General features: G+C 41.2%; 1 protein-coding gene and 1 non-coding gene across 2 annotated transcripts in view; one reads left to right on the top strand and one right to left on the bottom strand.

Moving 5' to 3' along the window:
• Positions 1–382: 382 nt before the first annotated feature.
• Positions 383–465, bottom strand: trnal-cag (transfer RNA leucine (anticodon CAG)). The gene has a single exon. It is a non-coding gene; the product is annotated as a tRNA-Leu (tRNA).
• A 1,255-nt stretch (positions 466–1,720) lies between these two features.
• igf2r (insulin-like growth factor 2 receptor) overlaps positions 1,721–17,148 on the top strand; it is a 52,155-nt gene continuing 36,727 nt past the window's right edge. Inside the window, exons 1-10 of the mRNA XM_058378997.1 lie at positions 1,721–1,969; positions 2,947–3,086; positions 7,957–8,075; positions 9,400–9,498; positions 10,113–10,245; positions 10,690–10,801; positions 10,919–11,012; positions 13,013–13,172; positions 13,393–13,579; positions 13,876–13,979. Coding sequence (XP_058234980.1) covers positions 1,857–1,969; positions 2,947–3,086; positions 7,957–8,075; positions 9,400–9,498; positions 10,113–10,245; positions 10,690–10,801; positions 10,919–11,012; positions 13,013–13,172; positions 13,393–13,579; positions 13,876–13,979 — 1,261 coding nt within the window. The 5' untranslated portion in view covers positions 1,721–1,856. The remainder of the gene's footprint in view (positions 1,970–2,946; positions 3,087–7,956; positions 8,076–9,399; positions 9,499–10,112; positions 10,246–10,689; positions 10,802–10,918; positions 11,013–13,012; positions 13,173–13,392; positions 13,580–13,875; positions 13,980–17,148) is intronic.

The following is a 17,148-nucleotide window of genomic DNA, read 5'->3' as shown; positions in this document are numbered from 1 at the left end:
CAAAACACCAGAGACAGATAAAATAACAGTTTTAAAAGAAAATAAAAGCTGGAACCAGAAAGAGAAAAGGGACAGAAGAAAGAAGGAGACTCAGTAGAAATAAATGGAGATATCAGTGAAAAAAATGGAAGTGAATAGAAATAAAGGGGAAATGCAAGAGTGGAAAAAAAGAAAGTAAAGAGATGAAAGAATCAATGAATAGAAATAAAGGGGAAATACAAGAGAGATTAAAGAATCAATGAATAGAAATAAAGGGGAAATAAGTAGAAAGATTACAATCAATGAAAGAACGGAAAGAATGCATTAATATAATAGAAGAAATTAAAAGAAGGGGAAAGATAGAACGACCTAATTATTTTGTGTAGGAGCAGCATAAGGTTGTTGTCAGAAGTGGGATTCGAACCCACGCCTCCAGGGGAGACTGCGACCTGAACGCAGCGCCTTAGACCGCTCGGCCATCCTGACATAGTAATTAAGCTACTAAATAAATCTTATAATGATTGTAGCCTATAAGTTCATGGTGATTTTTGTGATCGTTAAAAGTGTGTTAAAAGAATAATAATGATTTGATCAGTTGTTTGTTTACTGATACCAGTAGATTTCAGTAGTCCACGGGTGTTGTACAGGTATCTCTACACTAGGTGGCGGTATACATCTATAAACTAGTTAAATATAATACTGTACATAAAACTTTTATTTCATTTTTATTTCCTTGTCATTTTTGTAACTTTACATGCGAAGGTGCCCAGTTTGTGTGATGATACTTCAGAGGGGTTTTTAAGCATTTCTCTTCCTTTAAAAAGAAAGAAAGAAACAAAGAAAGAAACAAAGAAAGAAAACGAAAATAAATTGAAAGCTTATAGACCAAAGGGTTAAATTACAATTTCCCTTATAAGAACTTAATTAAAAAAGAAGAAGGAAAGAAGGAAGGTTGAAATGGAAAGGAAGGAAGGAAGGAAGGACAAGAAAAAAAATTAAAATAGGAAGGAGAGAATAGAGAAAAGGGAAAAAAGAAAGATAGGAAGGAAGGAAAAGAAAAAGAGAGGGGGAAAGAAAGAAAGAAAGAAAGAAAGAAAGAAAGAAAAGGGAAAAAGATAGAAAAAGAAAGATAGGAAGGAAGGAAGGAAGAAAGAAAGGAAGGAAAAAAGATAGAATAAGAAAGATAGGAAGGAAGGAAAAGAAAAAGAGAGGGGGAAGGAAAGAAAGAAAGAAAGAAAGAAAGAAAGAAAGAAAGAAAGAAAGAAAGAAAGAAAGAGATGGAAGGAAAAGGGAAAAAGATAGAAAAAGAAAGAAAGAAAGAAAGATAGGGGAAGGAAAAAACTTAAAAGAAAATAAATAACTGAAAATAATAAACCCACCTGTTTTTTATTTATTTATTTATTTATTTATTTATTTATTATAATATTGAAAGAATAAATGTACAATATTCAGGTGTAAAAAACAATGAATCATACAATTAACTTAACAGTTAAATAGCAGATATACAGTGTAAGCAAACTTAACAAAAGTGTATAAATAAATAATAACAACAGCAGACAGAGTAAACAAATAAACAGACAAATAATTAACTATAAATAAATAAATAAATAAATAAATAAATAAATAAATAAATAATAAAGACTCTTGTGGAAATCGTCCTGCTGTAACCCGCCGGCGGGGCTGAGTCACACCACGTGTCTCCTCACGTGTCTCCTCGTCATGTGACTCTCACGGTTAGCATAGTCAGTTCCTGCTCCGGCTAGTCACACATACACATATACACACACACACACACACACACATATATACGCAGTGCTGTATCATGTCGGAGAGCGCGTATTAAAGTGTTGTATTTCGGGGGCAGAGGACTGGTCAGTATGAGTGCTGCAGGTTACCGGACCGGGCTGCTGCTGCTTCTCTCCGCACTGCACTGGGGTGTGATTCGGACCCAGAGCCCCAGTGACAGCTCGTGGTACCAGGATCTGTGCAGGTAACTCAAGGAAGAGCTGTTAGCATGCTAGCATGTAGCAGCACTGAAAGCTGGAGAGTATTATGAGGTTCAAATGTTCTTCACACATTTCTTTCTATCTATCTATCTATCTATCTATCTATCTATCTATCTATCTATCTATCTATCTAATGTAAAATTAATATAAATATAAATGTAACTCCACAGTTCCTGCACAGGATTTCTAACCCACAGCTAACACTTTAAATTTTTATGTTTAACAAATATTTAATATCTTTATATTTGTTCATACACACTCCAAGCAGATCAGCTGTGTGTAAACGAGTAGAAATGTTCAAGTGTCACTCTTAATTAAGACTGGATTTCCATAAGATAACATTTGTTTAGGTTGTTTTTCATCTGTTTGTTTTTATTTATTTATTTATTTTTTATTATTCAGTCTTTTAAAAAACGTCATAAGGTTTTGGTACAGCCGAGGGCTTTGTATTGTGTGGAATGTAATAGAGAGACGTGATGCTTGGGCTGATTTCTTTCCGGCTCAGACTGTAGATCCACGCAGACAGGTGTGTCAGGTGATCACACTGACGGACACGCCCCTTAGTTTTCATCCGAGCTAGAAAGTACAGCACAACAATATCATCCCCTCTCTCTCTCTCTCTCTCTCTCTCTCTCTCTTTCTTTTCTCTCCTTAAGATACCTTTTGGAGGTTAAAATAAACACACGTTATCCCATTAAACGATTCCTGACGTCGTCTGGATTCTTCCAGATGTAATTCCACGCCTGCTTCGGATCTTGACACAGATCTTTCTTCATGATTCGTCACTCTGTTGATTCTTTTCATCCTGAATATCTTTTTCCTGCACCGTGAATCCATCCATTCCTCCATCCAGAATCAAACTTTTGCACCATTAGTAGCCCATATGCTGTCCATTTGGATTTATCTGTCCTTTATATTAAAGTTAAACCTATATACTTTTTTTTTTTTTTTTTAAATGTAGATATAAATGGGAGGCCGTGGATCAGGACAGCAATGTGAAATACACCCTGAAGCTTTGTTCTTCGTCTCCGGACACGGCCTGCGGCGCGAACGCTGCTGTTTGCGCCCAGAATCTCACCAGCAGCAAGAGCCAGTCAGTGGGTAAGTGGGAATTTTTCTCAAGAGAGCTACGTGAACGATGAAGTGAATAAAGCTTAGGAGGAAGAATTGAACAAAATCAGACCACAAAGTGGAATTGTTTATTGGTTTGTTTTATTTAAATGCAATTGGAAGGAATGTAAGAGTGAGGAAAGTAAATATATCTGATATTTTCTAAGAGTTGTGAAATTGCTGATTGCGTCTGGATTTTCACACGACCTTTATCTCAGCCAGTTTCAGATCGCCTGATACTGTGTCTGTAGGGTTAGTTTATTTATTTATTTTTAACCAGCTTCACGGTGTCAGTCATGTGCTTCCTTTAATGCCCTTTATTTTGTTCTCTGATAGTGAGCAAGTGTGAAAATTCTTCCTCTTCATGATTTGCTATTTTCCATTTCTTCCATAGTGGAAAAAGTTTTGGGGATTTTTGTGTTTGTTTTTATTTCCTCTCACGGTGTTCTGGTTTAGCCTTTTGAACAAAGTCCTTGTTTGTTCTTAAAAGTGAGAAAGTGAGTCGACTCTGAATCGACTCGGGTGCCGGAAGTGAATCAATCGTGTCACCTGTTTGGGTGGTTTTGTTTCATGTAAATGTGATCCCACTGTGTTGAAAGACAGAGAAAAAACAAAAATGACAAACGTGACAAACTAATCTCAGGATTTTGTGAGACTTCTGTTGCAGTGAGAAAGTGAGTCAACTCTGAATTGACTCAGGTGTTGGAAGTGAATCAAATGTGTCGCGTGTTTGGGTGGTTTCGTTTCATGTAAATGTGATCCCACAAGAGAGATCAAATAAAAATGACAAACGTGACGAAATTCACAAAGATTTTGTGTAGAGCTTTACTTCAGTGACAAAGAGAGTCGATCAGAGTCAAAGGCATCGAATGTGCCATGTGTCTGGGTGGTTTATGTTCTATGTAGATGTGATCCTACTGTGTTTAAAGACAGATAAAAAATAAAAAATGACATACATGGCAAAATAAACTCAGGATTTTGTGTGGAGCTCTACTGCAGTGAGGAAGTGAGTCGACTCTGAATCGACTCGGGTGCAGGAAGTGAATCGAACCTGCTACATGTTTGGATGATTTTGTTTTAGATAGATGTGATGCTACTGTGTTTAAAGACAGATAAAAAATAAAAAATGACAAACGTGACAAAATAAACTTACTTTATAAAGATCTTTATTGCAGTGAGTGAGTCGACTCTGAATCGACTCAGGTGCAGGAAGTGAATCAAACATGCCATGTGTTTGGGTGGTTTATGTTCTATGTAGATGTGATCCTACTGTGTTTAAAGACAGATAAAAAAAAAAAATTAAAAATGACATACATGGCAAAATAAACTCAGGATTTTGGGTAGAGCTCTACTGCAGTGAGAAAGTGAGTCGACTCTGAATCGACTCGGGTGCAGGAAGTGAATTAAACGTGCCATGTGTTTTTGTATACACAGACGTGATCTGCTGAATTGAGCCAGTATTCACAACAGCTTACAAAAAGGCAAAAAAGGACAAAATCAGCTCAATACAATAAATTTTTTCCAGTGAGTGTTATTGCAGTGAGAAAACGAGTCAAATTTAAAACGATTCAGCTGCAGGAAGTGAATCAAACATGCAGTTTTGTGTAAATAGATGTGACCAGTTAAATCGAGCCACTGTGTTCCAAACAGCTAACATAAATAAGAGAGAAAAAATAGACAAAATAAAGACATTAAAATAAATTTGTCAGTGAGCGTTATTGCTGTGAGAAAACGAGTCAAATCTGAATCGATTCAGCTGCAGGAAGTGAATCAAACATGCCGCGTGTTTTGTAAACATCGATGTGACCTGTTAAATCGAGCCACTGTGTTTCCAGACAGCTCCGGTATAAAAATAGAGACAAAGACAAACTGGTGTTTGGTTCAAAAATAAATTTGGTAGTGATGTCTGCGGCAGTGTGAAAGTGAGTTGATTCTGAATCGGCTCAGCTGCAGAAAGTGAATCAAACGTGGCTGCGAATTGTTTTATTTTTGCAGTAGGTGTGATCCGCTGAACTCAACACAGTCATGAAATTAAAGTCATAAAATATCAAACATTTTATAGACGCAGTTTTAAGACCACACAAGCTGTGTCTGGTCGGTTTGTTATTATAACCAATAAAAAATATCTATGAAGAGTGTATAATGGCGTCACTTATCCCAGTATCGGTGTTATATATCGTCATATTCACTCAGCTCTGATCGAGTCTCTGTAAAACACTCGCTGATCAAATAACAATTGTGAATAAACTCCTCCGGGAAGAATGTGTTTGATCATCGAGTGAGTTCGTCATTACATTATCAGCAGGCCTAAAAGCTGACGAGTCGTTAGCTGATGTCGTCTTTAGCGTTTATGTCAAGTCGGGTCATAACACTGTGTCCTTTAGAGCTTTAAAGCTAAACAGCGGTTTATTTATCTTCATTCAGAGTCAGCTGATCTGTGTTCAAGGCGTGGTGGAGTGTGTGTGTGTGTGTGTGTGTGTGTGTGTTGATTTGATCACTGTGCTGTTGTTAGTTTAACAGTAAGTAGGTCACGGTCATGGTGAAGCAGTGTGTTTCTCAGGATCACTTCCTGTTCCTCAGACTCTGGTGAAGTTCCACTGGGAAAGTTTGTTACTGGAGGCTGTAGTGGAGGATTTTAGTGGTGTATGTTAGAGGGCATCACCTTCTCACACCGTGCCCCCACCCAACCCCAGGCTTGTCACGTCACGTCACGTCAGCTCTCTGAGCCTGAGCGGGAACGTTATAGAGCTCTAAAACATCCAGAACATGATGGCTCCTGACAGATGTTTATTTATGAATCATGTTTATGGATGTTCTTCAGTTCAGTTCAGAGCACCGGTTCTCACAGGCAGGCTGGAAATCCCAGCCAGCAGAGGAGCACAGTCTCACTCAGATAAATATACTTCCACTGGAAGAGTAGAATTTATTTTCTGTCTGTCTTTGTCTGCCTGTCTATCTTTCTTTTTCTTACTTTCTCTCTCTCTCTCTCTCTCTCTCTCCTTCCTTCCTTCCTTCCTTCCTTCCTTCCTTCCTTCCTTTCTCTCTCTCTCTCTCTCTCTCCTTCCTTCCTTCCTTTCTTTCTTTCTTTCTTTCTTTCTTTCTTTTTCTCTCTCTCTCTCTCTCTTTCTTATTTTTCTCTCTCTGTCCTTCTTTCTTTCTTTATTTTTCTCTCTCTCTGTCCTTCTTTCTTTCTTTCTTATTTTTCTCTCTCTCTGTCCCTCTTTCTTTCTTTCTTTCTTTCTTTCTTTCTTTCTTTCTTTCTTTCTTTCTTTCTTTCTTTCTTTCTTTCTTTCTTATTTTTCTCTCTCTCTGTCCCTCTTTCTTTCTTTCTTTCTTTCTTTCTTTCTTATTTTTCTCTCTCTCTGTCCCTCTTTCTTTCTTTCTTTCTTTCTTTCTTTCTTTCTTTCTTTCTTTCTTTCTTTCTTTCTTTCTTATTTTTCTCTCTCTCTGTCCCTCTTTCTTTCTTTCTTTCTTTTTCTTTCTTTCTTATTTTTCTCTCTCTCTGTCCCTCTTTCTTTCTTTCTTTCTTTCTTTCTTTCTTTCTTTCTTTCTTTCTTTCTTTCTTTCTTTCTTTCTTTCTTTCTTTCTTTCTTTCTTTCTTTCTTATTTTTCTCTCTTTCTTTCTTTCTTATTTTTCTTTCTTTCTTTCTTATTTTTCTCTCTTTCTTTCTTTCTTTCTTTCTTTTTCTTTCTTTCTTTCTTTCTTTCTTTCTTTCTTTCTTATTTTTCTCTCTTTCTTTCTTTCTTTCTTTCTTATTTTTCTCTCTTTCTTTCTTTCTTTCTTTCTTTTTCTCTCTCTTTTTCTTTCTTTCTTCATGCCTTCCCTTCTATAAGTATTTGTGTAGACTCCAAGATAAACTATGAATTCATTCATTTATTAATTGAGAGAGAGTCCAGCTCAGTTTCAGTACAGATGTGTGGAGGAAAGTTTCAGCTCTTGCTCCAGCTGTTCTGTTCTCTCAGTCCAGCTCCATGTGTTTAATATGGAAACTTGTGTTACAATAGCGATTACACTGTGATTAATCATACATGCCTCGTGTGTGTGTATGTGTGTGTATGTGTGTGTGTGTGTGTGTGTGTGTGTGTGTGTGTGTGTGTGTGTGCTGCAGCTAAGTCCTGGTATAAAAGATCTCTCATGCAGATTAGTCATGCACTTGATAATATTCTCATCACTTGTGTAATTAGCACAGTGTTGGGAACACAGGAGTGAGCTTCTCAGCCGAGAATCCGGTCAGCGTCTCACTGAGGCTGGAAGGATGAACTCGGGAAGATTTGTCTGAAATAAGCACCTTTAAAAAGAAAAAAAACCTGCTGTCTTCAGAGTGGGTCAGCTTTTATCGGGCTAAAAATGTTTCCTCCTTGCTCAGCCTCCTCCAAGAGGCAGGAGCCGAGTCACGTTTCTGCAGCGTTCACATTTTCCTAATGTCCTAATGCACATCTCATTGTCATACAGAGGCAGAAAAGATGCAGGGAGAAAAAACAATAAAGCCGAGAACAAAAGAGTTTTAGTTTTAAATGTTTATTTATATTAATTTATGTACTAATAGCATATACTAATAGGAGTGTAATTATGGAGCATTTAAATATAATTAATTGTATTTAGAATTGTTTTTAACTTTATATATAAAAAAACTTTATTTATGTAATATATATTTGCAGTATATGTGAATTTATTATTGTTTTCCACAATTTTTTTTATTTATTTTTAAATAATACATTTAATTTATTTTTAATTATTTTTACTTATTTTATTTGTTCTTTAATTCTCCCTTCATTGTTGTGTAACCTTTGTTTTAAATTCTTTGCTGTGTTTCATAGACTTGAGGATATTTTTATTTTATTTTTTGTATTTTCTCGTCAGGCGATATCTCCTTGCTGACGTCCTCCAGCTCCATGCTCACCTTCAACAGCACTCAGACGTGCCAAGGCGAGAGCAGCAAGGTGCAAAGCAGCATCAGTTTCCAGTGCGGAAAAACAATGGTAAGCTTCAAATATTAGACACCTGCTCATACAATCAGAATGGGAGTTTTTTTGTGGTTTGTTTATCGGCAAAGTCGAGTAATCATTGCTGCAGATGGGAGAATAGTTGCATTTAAAGTGAAACTTCCGGGCATGCAGATGAATTATTTCCCCTTGCATCGTAACTGTGGTGGGTCACAAGCTGAGCAGCTGCGCTGTGGTGCAGATTTATTGCACATAACCGTCTTTCTGCTTACTCATTTAGGCAGAAGTGGGTGTGAAGTAGTCAATGGAAAGCAGTGAGCAGTTCTGGGTTTGTTGTACATGAGATGTTGCACATGGCCGGGAATTTAAATAAACATCTCGAGTTTAGAAATTAGAGCTAGGGAAGGATCTAGACTGGAGTTTATTTTCATTTCTGGCTTTTAGAGTCACATTATAAGGGGAAGGAAAGAGGGGATAGGGAATGGGGGGAAAGGGAAGAGGGATAGGGAATGGGGGGAGAGGAGGTAGGGAAGAGGGGATAGGGAATGGGGGAAGAGGGGATAGGGAATGGGGGGAGAGGAGGTAGGGAAGAGGGGATAGGGAAGGGGGGGAGAGGAGGTAGGGAAGAGGGGATGGGGAATGGGGGAAGAGGGGATAGGGAATGGGGGGAGAGGAGGTAGGGAATGGGGGGAGAGGAGGTAGGGAATGGGGGGAGAGGAGGTAGGGAATGGGGGGAGAGGAGGTAGGGAATGGGGGGAGAGGAGGTAGGGAAAGGGGGGAGAGGAGGTGGGGAATGGGGGAGAGGAGGTAGGGAATGGAGGGAGAGGAGGTAGGGAATGGAGGGAGAGCAGGTAGGGAATGGAGGGAGAGGAGGTAGGGAATGGGGGAAAGGAGGTAGGGGATGGAGGGAGAGGAGGTAGGGGATGGAGGGAGAGGAGGTAGGAAATGGAGGGAGAGGAGGTAGGGAATGGAGGGAGAGGAGGTAGGGAATGGAGGGAGAGGAGGTAGGGAATGGAGGGAGAGGAGGTAGGGAATGGAGGGAGAGGAGGTAGGGAATGGGGAGAGAGGATAATCAAGTCGAGAAAGACAGATCAGCTTCAAATCAGCCATGTCTCTAATAACTAATCTCAATCGAATGTCCCTCACTAATCACGTCTGATCTCGGTCTGCTGATTTAAGAATTACAGCCTGCCGTCATAGATCAGCTGAGAGTCAGTAACTCTGAAAAAAGGGAACTGCAGTCGGTTTTCCTTCCACATATGAATCCTATTCCTTATTTGAACTTCCCTGTTGCGATATGGTTTTGTAATGTCGATGTAGAACTATATCAATACCAGAGGTCTCTCTTTCCATCCTAAAGGGGACGCCGGAGTTTGTCACCGTGTCACAGTGCGTCCATTACTTTGAATGGAGAACTTATGCAGCCTGCAGACGAGACAAGTTCAGACCACTGAAGGAGGTGAGTGCAGTGGGATCTGTGTGTGTGTGGGTTTGTGGGTTTGTAAGTGTGTGTGAGGTGAGAGGTGGGAGGTGATTTCACCAGAACCACAAACGAGCACTTTGTCAACGAGAAGTGACTTGCGTGACATTTCTGATGAGTGACTTCAGGGCATCCCGGAAACTGAAAATAATCAGCCTGACGTTCAGCAGCGTGAACTTTTGAATATTTTCCACTAACATCACACCTTTTATTCTTTATATCCCACAACAATTTGTCAGTCCTTACAATTTTTATATTCTTGCTACTATTATTATCCTTCTCCACCGTTTACTCTCCTACCAGAAGGTTAAAATCTTATAACCAACTCTCTGTCTCCTGCTCTCGTATTTTCTCCTTCTCTTTACCCGATGTGAAATGAAGTCGGTCCTAATCTCCGCTTTCACATGAGGTCCACTTTGTCTTTAGTCTTTTGTATACTTAAAACCTATTGGGAGTCAATGCATAATGATTTTATTTTATATGACGTTTATATTTCATCTAAAGCATTAGAAAAGTATTAACAGGAAGTATTCTATTTATTTTACTTATACAGCAAATGTTAAAAGCTTTATTTTATTTCCTTCCTCTTCAAGGTTCCCTGCTACGTCTTTGACTCGGATGGGAAGAAGCACGACCTCAGCCCTCTTATCAAAGTCACAGACGGCTACCTGGTCGACGACTCGGACGATAGCGTGGACTTTTATATTAACGTGTGCAGAAATTTGGGTGAGTACGTCTACGTCGCACAACCCCGTCCTGGTCCTGTTGTCTTTTTTTTTTTGGCGTTATCGGTCAACACTGTGTCCCTGGGGTCAGACACAGCGATGGAGAGCGGAGAGAAACACGCTGCTTGGTTTACTTAACTTCTGCTTATCTGCTCTACGTGTCGCAACAACAGCTTCACAAAACAGCTGACGAGAGCTTTGACAGTGGCGTGAAAATAAATAAGCTCACTCTTGGGCTGTGTGCACATTCTGACATGCTTGTACTGAGAAAGAAAGAAAAACAATTTTCAGAAACGTTATATAAATATCACAAGCAGGTCATTCCAGCTTGTTAGCTTTAACTGTAAGCGAAGAATGTTCATTAGCTGTCAGCTAGCGTGAGGGTTTATCATTGTTAACAAGAAATGCTGAATATTAAAGCGCCGTTAATTGTCTTTGTGTTTAGACCGAGCAGATAGTCCCTGTCCTAAAGGCACTGCTGCTTGCTGGACTAAAGATGGCAAATCGGTCAGCCTGGGGAAACCGGACAAGCCTTTGGAGCTCATCTCTAATGACAGGTATGTCCACACACACACACACACACACACACACACACACACACACCTCACTGTCATCTCAGACCCGCAGGTTGGTCTGAGTTTGTGTTAATGTGTGTGTGTGTGTGTGTGTGACAGGTTAAGGCTGCGGTACGAGTCCGAGGACAAGTCATGTAACGGACACAAGCCTGCAGTCACCATCACCTTCATCTGCCCCACTACGAGACAGCAGGTAACATCATAAAAACATACTTAAACATGTAGCAGGTTTGTCTCTTGACACAGACGTCTCCAAGATATCATCAAGAGAGGAGGTCAGGGCTGAAGTGAGACCAGGATCATGTTATAGGAAGCCCTTTAATTGCCCTTGTTAATAAAATTATAACAAGGTTTCTTCAGATTTGGGGTGAAGGATCTCTCTTACCTTTTCATCCTTATTTAGAAATATTGTCCATATTATTTCCTTATATGGAAATAAACCCTGTGAGTTTTGTGTTTCATGAAGTGTACTTTTACGTTACTTCGCTCTCTCATCCTTCCAACGAACTCGACTCAAGCTAATCCAGCAAGGGAAAACCTGAGAGTTTGTATAAAGCAGTATTAAAATAGGTGCAGGATAAAGAGTTTTACAAGTCTAAAATAATGTGTATTAATCTTGCCACAGTGTCGTAGGGCCTTTTGTTTCTGACGATGACTCAAGCAGGGGTTTAAGATCCAGCTTATGCTTATTAATTATTATTACCACTGAGGATTGTCTCCATGACAGAACCAGTAAGCCAAACGTCACCATTGTTAAAATCCCAGTTTTCGAACAAGTACAGGGATTAACTGCTAATTGCTCTCATTTAATGGATTTATAGTGAGATTAAATATGGCGAAACATCCACAAGACACTTTATTTCCTGTTATCTCTTATGCTATAGCAATGATGATCAGTCGTTTCCTCACCAGGATTTTGTTAAGAAATAAATTCAGCATGTGTTTCTTAAATTGAATTCTCCTCAAAGCTTCGTGACTTTTCCACATCAAACCAAGTCCCTGCGTCCGAGTCGTTACCATAGTAACAGTACCCTATTAGAAATTAATACAAACCTGTTGTTTATGTAGTTTCTGACCAGATTCGAGAATGGGTCAAAACTGTGCAATATCTGTCATGAATATCTAAAATGACATCACAGTTCACTCGTCTGAATCTTTGTGGCTATTGGGATAACTTTTAAACGTTGTAAATGGGAGATTTTATATAAAAGTGAGAAGAGACCGCCAGAGATCCCGTCTGTGTGAGCTAGACAAGTGAGGTTTAAACTTCCTAACGAGCAGCTAGGTTGCTAAACTTTCTCACTAAAGGAAGTCTGTGTATCCGCTGTGATTGCTTCATGCATTAGTGAGCAAGCAGCCGGACTAGATGCAATAACCCAACAGCTTTTATGGTCATTAGTTCTCTGTAAAATTGTATAAAAATGCGTAGATCTTTAGTGATAGAATCTGAGCTTTTTATTATTATCATTATTATTGACTATCTTTTAATTCCATTTCATAACGTTTCACGTCTGAAGCCACACGTTCGTCCTTCATCAGCGGTGAAGAGTCCGAGAAATAAGACATAAAATATTTAAATCCACTTTTCAGCAGCTGGCAGGTTTATACTGGGGGTGTGGAGCGCTTGAATGTGAAGGTCATGTTTCCCAGAATAAATTCGGAACACACCCAAGGTACATGGAGGATGAGAGGCTGTGCTGTTTCGGTGCTGCGGGAGTGTGATTAAGGATAAATACCTTAATTATTAAATCTAATTTTATTTGGCGCATACACAGTGATGCACACAGTACCATGTGTGAAATGTTCGTGTATAAAACAAATCGAGATCAAATTTAATAAGAAAATGGAATTTGATACAAGATCCTTGATTAAATAGAATAATAAGAAATAAATGCAATATACTGTGCAATAAAATGTTATTTAATAAATAAAATGTGAATACAATGACTCTGTTGATACGAGTGAAATGATTAGGAATATCGAGTGAAATAAATGAATAAAAATATTATTATTATAAAAATAAATCACACATTTTTAAAAAAAAATATATATATATAACCAGCAGGAAGATTTTTTATTTATTTTTTTCTATAAATGTTTCTGTCCTCCAGCTTTTCCTTTGCGTGTAGTTTATGGTAAAGTCTCTATTCGACGACGTCTGTTGTTAAAAGAGCAATCTCCGTGTCTTTTCAGGGAAGTGACCCCAAGCTGACCGCCCAGGAGAACTGTCGCTATGAGGTGGAGTGGGTGACGGAGTACGCCTGCCACAGAGACTACCTGGAGAGTCACAACTGCACACTGACCAGCCGACAGCACGACATCTCCATCGACCTCACACACCTCGCACACGGCTGTAAGTCACTGCAGTGGAGCAGCTTCCATCACCGCGAGAATTAGATTTGAATCTGAAGTGGTTCGGTACTGAAGAGAGCGCAAATCGTGTATATAATAAATAGTAGTTCATCTAGCAACTTACTTAACTGATAAGTAAAAATATCATACATGTAATTGAGTCTACTGTGTAACTATAATTTATTTATTCTTATGGTTAATCTTCCTAATGTGTCCTGCAGCTGGAGACGATCCCTACGCTGTTGAGGCCAAGATCGGGAAGGACACCTACATGTTCTATCTTAATGTGTGTGGCGAGACCAGAGCCGGTCAGTGCACTGATGACAAGGGTTTCATCTCGTCATGTCAGGTGAAGGAAGGTGAAAGTTCGACCAAAATCGCTGGGAGGTTCCAGAATCAAACACTCAGGTGGGCTGATCTTAATTATCTCCGAACCATGAGCCGATTATAAAAATAATAAACTGCGGATTTACATAACTCCAGTGACTCGAAGGCTATTTTTTTCCTGTTTTTATGTTTGCCCCGATACTTACATTCACTTTGTGTTAGCTGAAATGGACTGCAGTTATTTGACCATAAACCGAGCTTTCCAAACTAATTATACTGAAAATCAGAACCGCACAGCAATCCGCAGTGAAAGGTCAGTGTTACTGTAATGGATGAAGCCGTGAGGAAAGTTTAAAGTCGTCTCTGTCCTGACCCAGGTACTCCGACGGAGATCTGACCCTCATCTATCCAGGAGGAAACGGATGCAGCTCAGGCTTCCGGCGAATGACCATCATCAATTTTGAGTGCAACACAACTGCAGGTCAAAAATGCAGTCATGCATTCAGTCACTCCTTCATTCAGTCACTCATTCAATCAGTGTCTTTTTTACTCACTCAGTCATTTACACACTCATTTAGTGAGTTGGTCAGTCACTCATGCAGTTAGTCTGTCAGTCTTCCAGTCAGTCAGTAACTCACTCACTCATTCTGTCAGTCAGTCAGTTACTCATTCATTTACTCACTCCCTTAGTCACCCACTCACTCACTCACCCACTCACTCACTCACCCACTCACTCACTCACTCACTCACTCACCCACTCACTCACCCACTCACCCACTCACTCACTCACCCACTCACCCACTCACTCACCCACTCACTCACTCACTCACCCACTCACTCACTCACTCACTCACCCACTCACTCACTCACTCACCCACTCACTCACTCACCCACTCACTCACTCACTCACCCACTCACTCACTCACTCACAGAGTACTTCACAGTCACTCACCCACTCACTCACTCACTCACCCACTCACTCACTCACCCACTCACTCACTCACAGAGTACTTCACAGTCACTCACTCACTCACTCACTCACTCACTCACTCACTCACTCACTCACTCACTCACTCACTCACTCACTCACTCACAGAGTACTTCAGTCACTCACTCACTCAGAGTACCTCACAGAGTCACTCACTCACTCACTCACTCAGAGTACCTCACAGAGTCACTCACTCACTCACTCACAGAGTACTTCACTCACTCACTCACTCACTCACTCACTCACCCACTCACTCACTCACTCACTCACTCACTCACCCACTCACTCACTCACTCACTCACTCACCCACTCACTCACCCACTCACTCACTCACCCACTCACTCACTCACAGAGTACTTCAGTCACTCACCCACTCACTCACTCACTCACCCACTCACTCACTCACCCACTCACTCACTCACAGAGTACTTCAGTCACTCACTCACTCACTCACTCACCCACTCACTCACTCACTCACCCACTCACTCACTCACTCACTCACCCACTCACTCACTCACTCACTCACTCACTCACCCACTCACTCACTCACTCACTCACTCACCCACTCACTCACTCACTCACTCACCCACTCACTCACTCACTCACTCACTCACCCACTCACTCACCCACTCACTCACTCACCCACTCACTCACTCACAGAGTACTTCACAGTCACTCACCCACTCACTCACTCACTCACAGAGTACTTCAGTCACTCACCCACTCACTCACTCACTCACCCACTCACTCACTCACCCACTCACTCACTCACAGAGTACTTCAGTCACTCACTCACTCACTCACTCACCCACTCACTCACTCACTCACCCACTCACTCACTCACCCACTCACTCACTCACCCACTCACTCACTCACCCACTCACTCACTCACAGAGTACTTCAGTCACTCACCCACTCACTCACTCACCCACTCACTCACTCACTCACCCACTCACTCACTCACCCACTCACTCACTCACAGAGTACTTCAGTCACTCACTCACTCACTCACTCACAGAGTACTTCACAGTCAGTCACTCACTCACTCACTCAGAGTACCTCACAGAGTCACTCACTCACTCACTCAGAGTACCTCACAGAGTCACTCACTCACTCACTCACAGAGTACTTCAGTCACTCACTCACTCACTCACTCACTCACTCACCCACTCACTCACTCACAGAGTACTTCAGTCACTCACTCACTCACTCACTCACCCACTCACTCACTCACAGAGTACTTCAGTCACTCACTCACTCAGAGTACCTCACAGAGTCACTCACTCACTCACTCACTCAGAGTACCTCACAGAGTCACTCACTCACTCACTCACAGAGTACTTCACTCACTCACTCACTCACTCACTCACTCACCCACTCACTCACTCACAGAGTACTTCAGTCACTCACTCAGAGTACCTCACAGAGTCACTCACTCACTCACTCACAGAGTACTTCAGTCACTCACTCACTCACTCACTCAGAGTACCTCACAGAGTCACTCACTCACAGAGTACTTCAGTCACTCACTCACTCAGAGTACCTCAGAGTCACTCACTCACTCAGAGTACCTCACAGAGTCACTCACTCACTCACTCACTCACTCAGAGTACCTCACAGTCACTCACTCACTCACTCAGAGTACCTCACAGAGTCACTCACTCACTCACTCACAGAGTACTTCAGTCACTCACTCACTCACTCACTCACTCACTCACCCACTCACTCACTCACAGAGTACTTCAGTCACTCACTCACTCACTCACTCACCCACTCACTCACTCACAGAGTACTTCAGTCACTCACTCACTCAGAGTACCTCACAGAGTCACTCACTCACTCACTCACTCAGAGTACCTCACAGTCACTCACTCACTCACTCACAGAGTACTTCACTCACTCACTCACTCACTCACTCACTCACCCACTCACTCACTCACAGAGTACTTCAGTCACTCACTCAGAGTACCTCACAGAGTCACTCACTCACTCACTCAGAGTACTTCAGTCACTCACTCACTCACTCACTCAGAGTACCTCACAGAGTCACTCACTCACAGAGTACTTCAGTCACTCACTCACTCAGAGTACCTCAGAGTCACTCACTCACTCAGAGTACCTCACAGAGTCACTCACTCACTCACTCACTCACTCACTCAGAGTACCTCACAGAGTCACTCACTCACTCACTCAGAGTACCTCACAGAGTCACTCACTCACTCACTCACAGAGTACTTCAGTCACTCACTCACTCACTCACTCACTCACTCAGAGTACCTCACAGAGTCACTCACTCACTCACTCAGAGTACCTCACAGAGTCACCCACTCACTCACTCACAGAGTACTTCAGTCACTCACTCACTCACTCACCCACTCACTCACTCACTCACTCACCCACTCACTCACTCACCCACTCACTCACTCACAGAGTACTTCAGTCACTCACTCACCCACTCACTCACTCACTCACCCACTCACTCACTCACCCACTCACTCACTCACCCACTCACTCACTCACAGAGTACTTCAGTCACTCACTCACTCACTCACTCACTCACTCACTCACAGAGTACTTCAGTCACTCACTCACTCACTCACTCACTCACAGAGTACTTCACAGTCACTCACTCACTCACTCACTCACTCAGAGTACCTCACAG

The sequence above is a fragment of the Hemibagrus wyckioides genome, linkage group LG25, assembly GCF_019097595.1.
Source record: "Hemibagrus wyckioides isolate EC202008001 linkage group LG25, SWU_Hwy_1.0, whole genome shotgun sequence".
Lineage (NCBI taxonomy): Eukaryota > Metazoa > Chordata > Actinopteri > Siluriformes > Bagridae > Hemibagrus > Hemibagrus wyckioides.
Note: the sequence above shows the minus strand (reverse complement) of the source record. Positions and strands in the feature narration are given on the sequence as shown.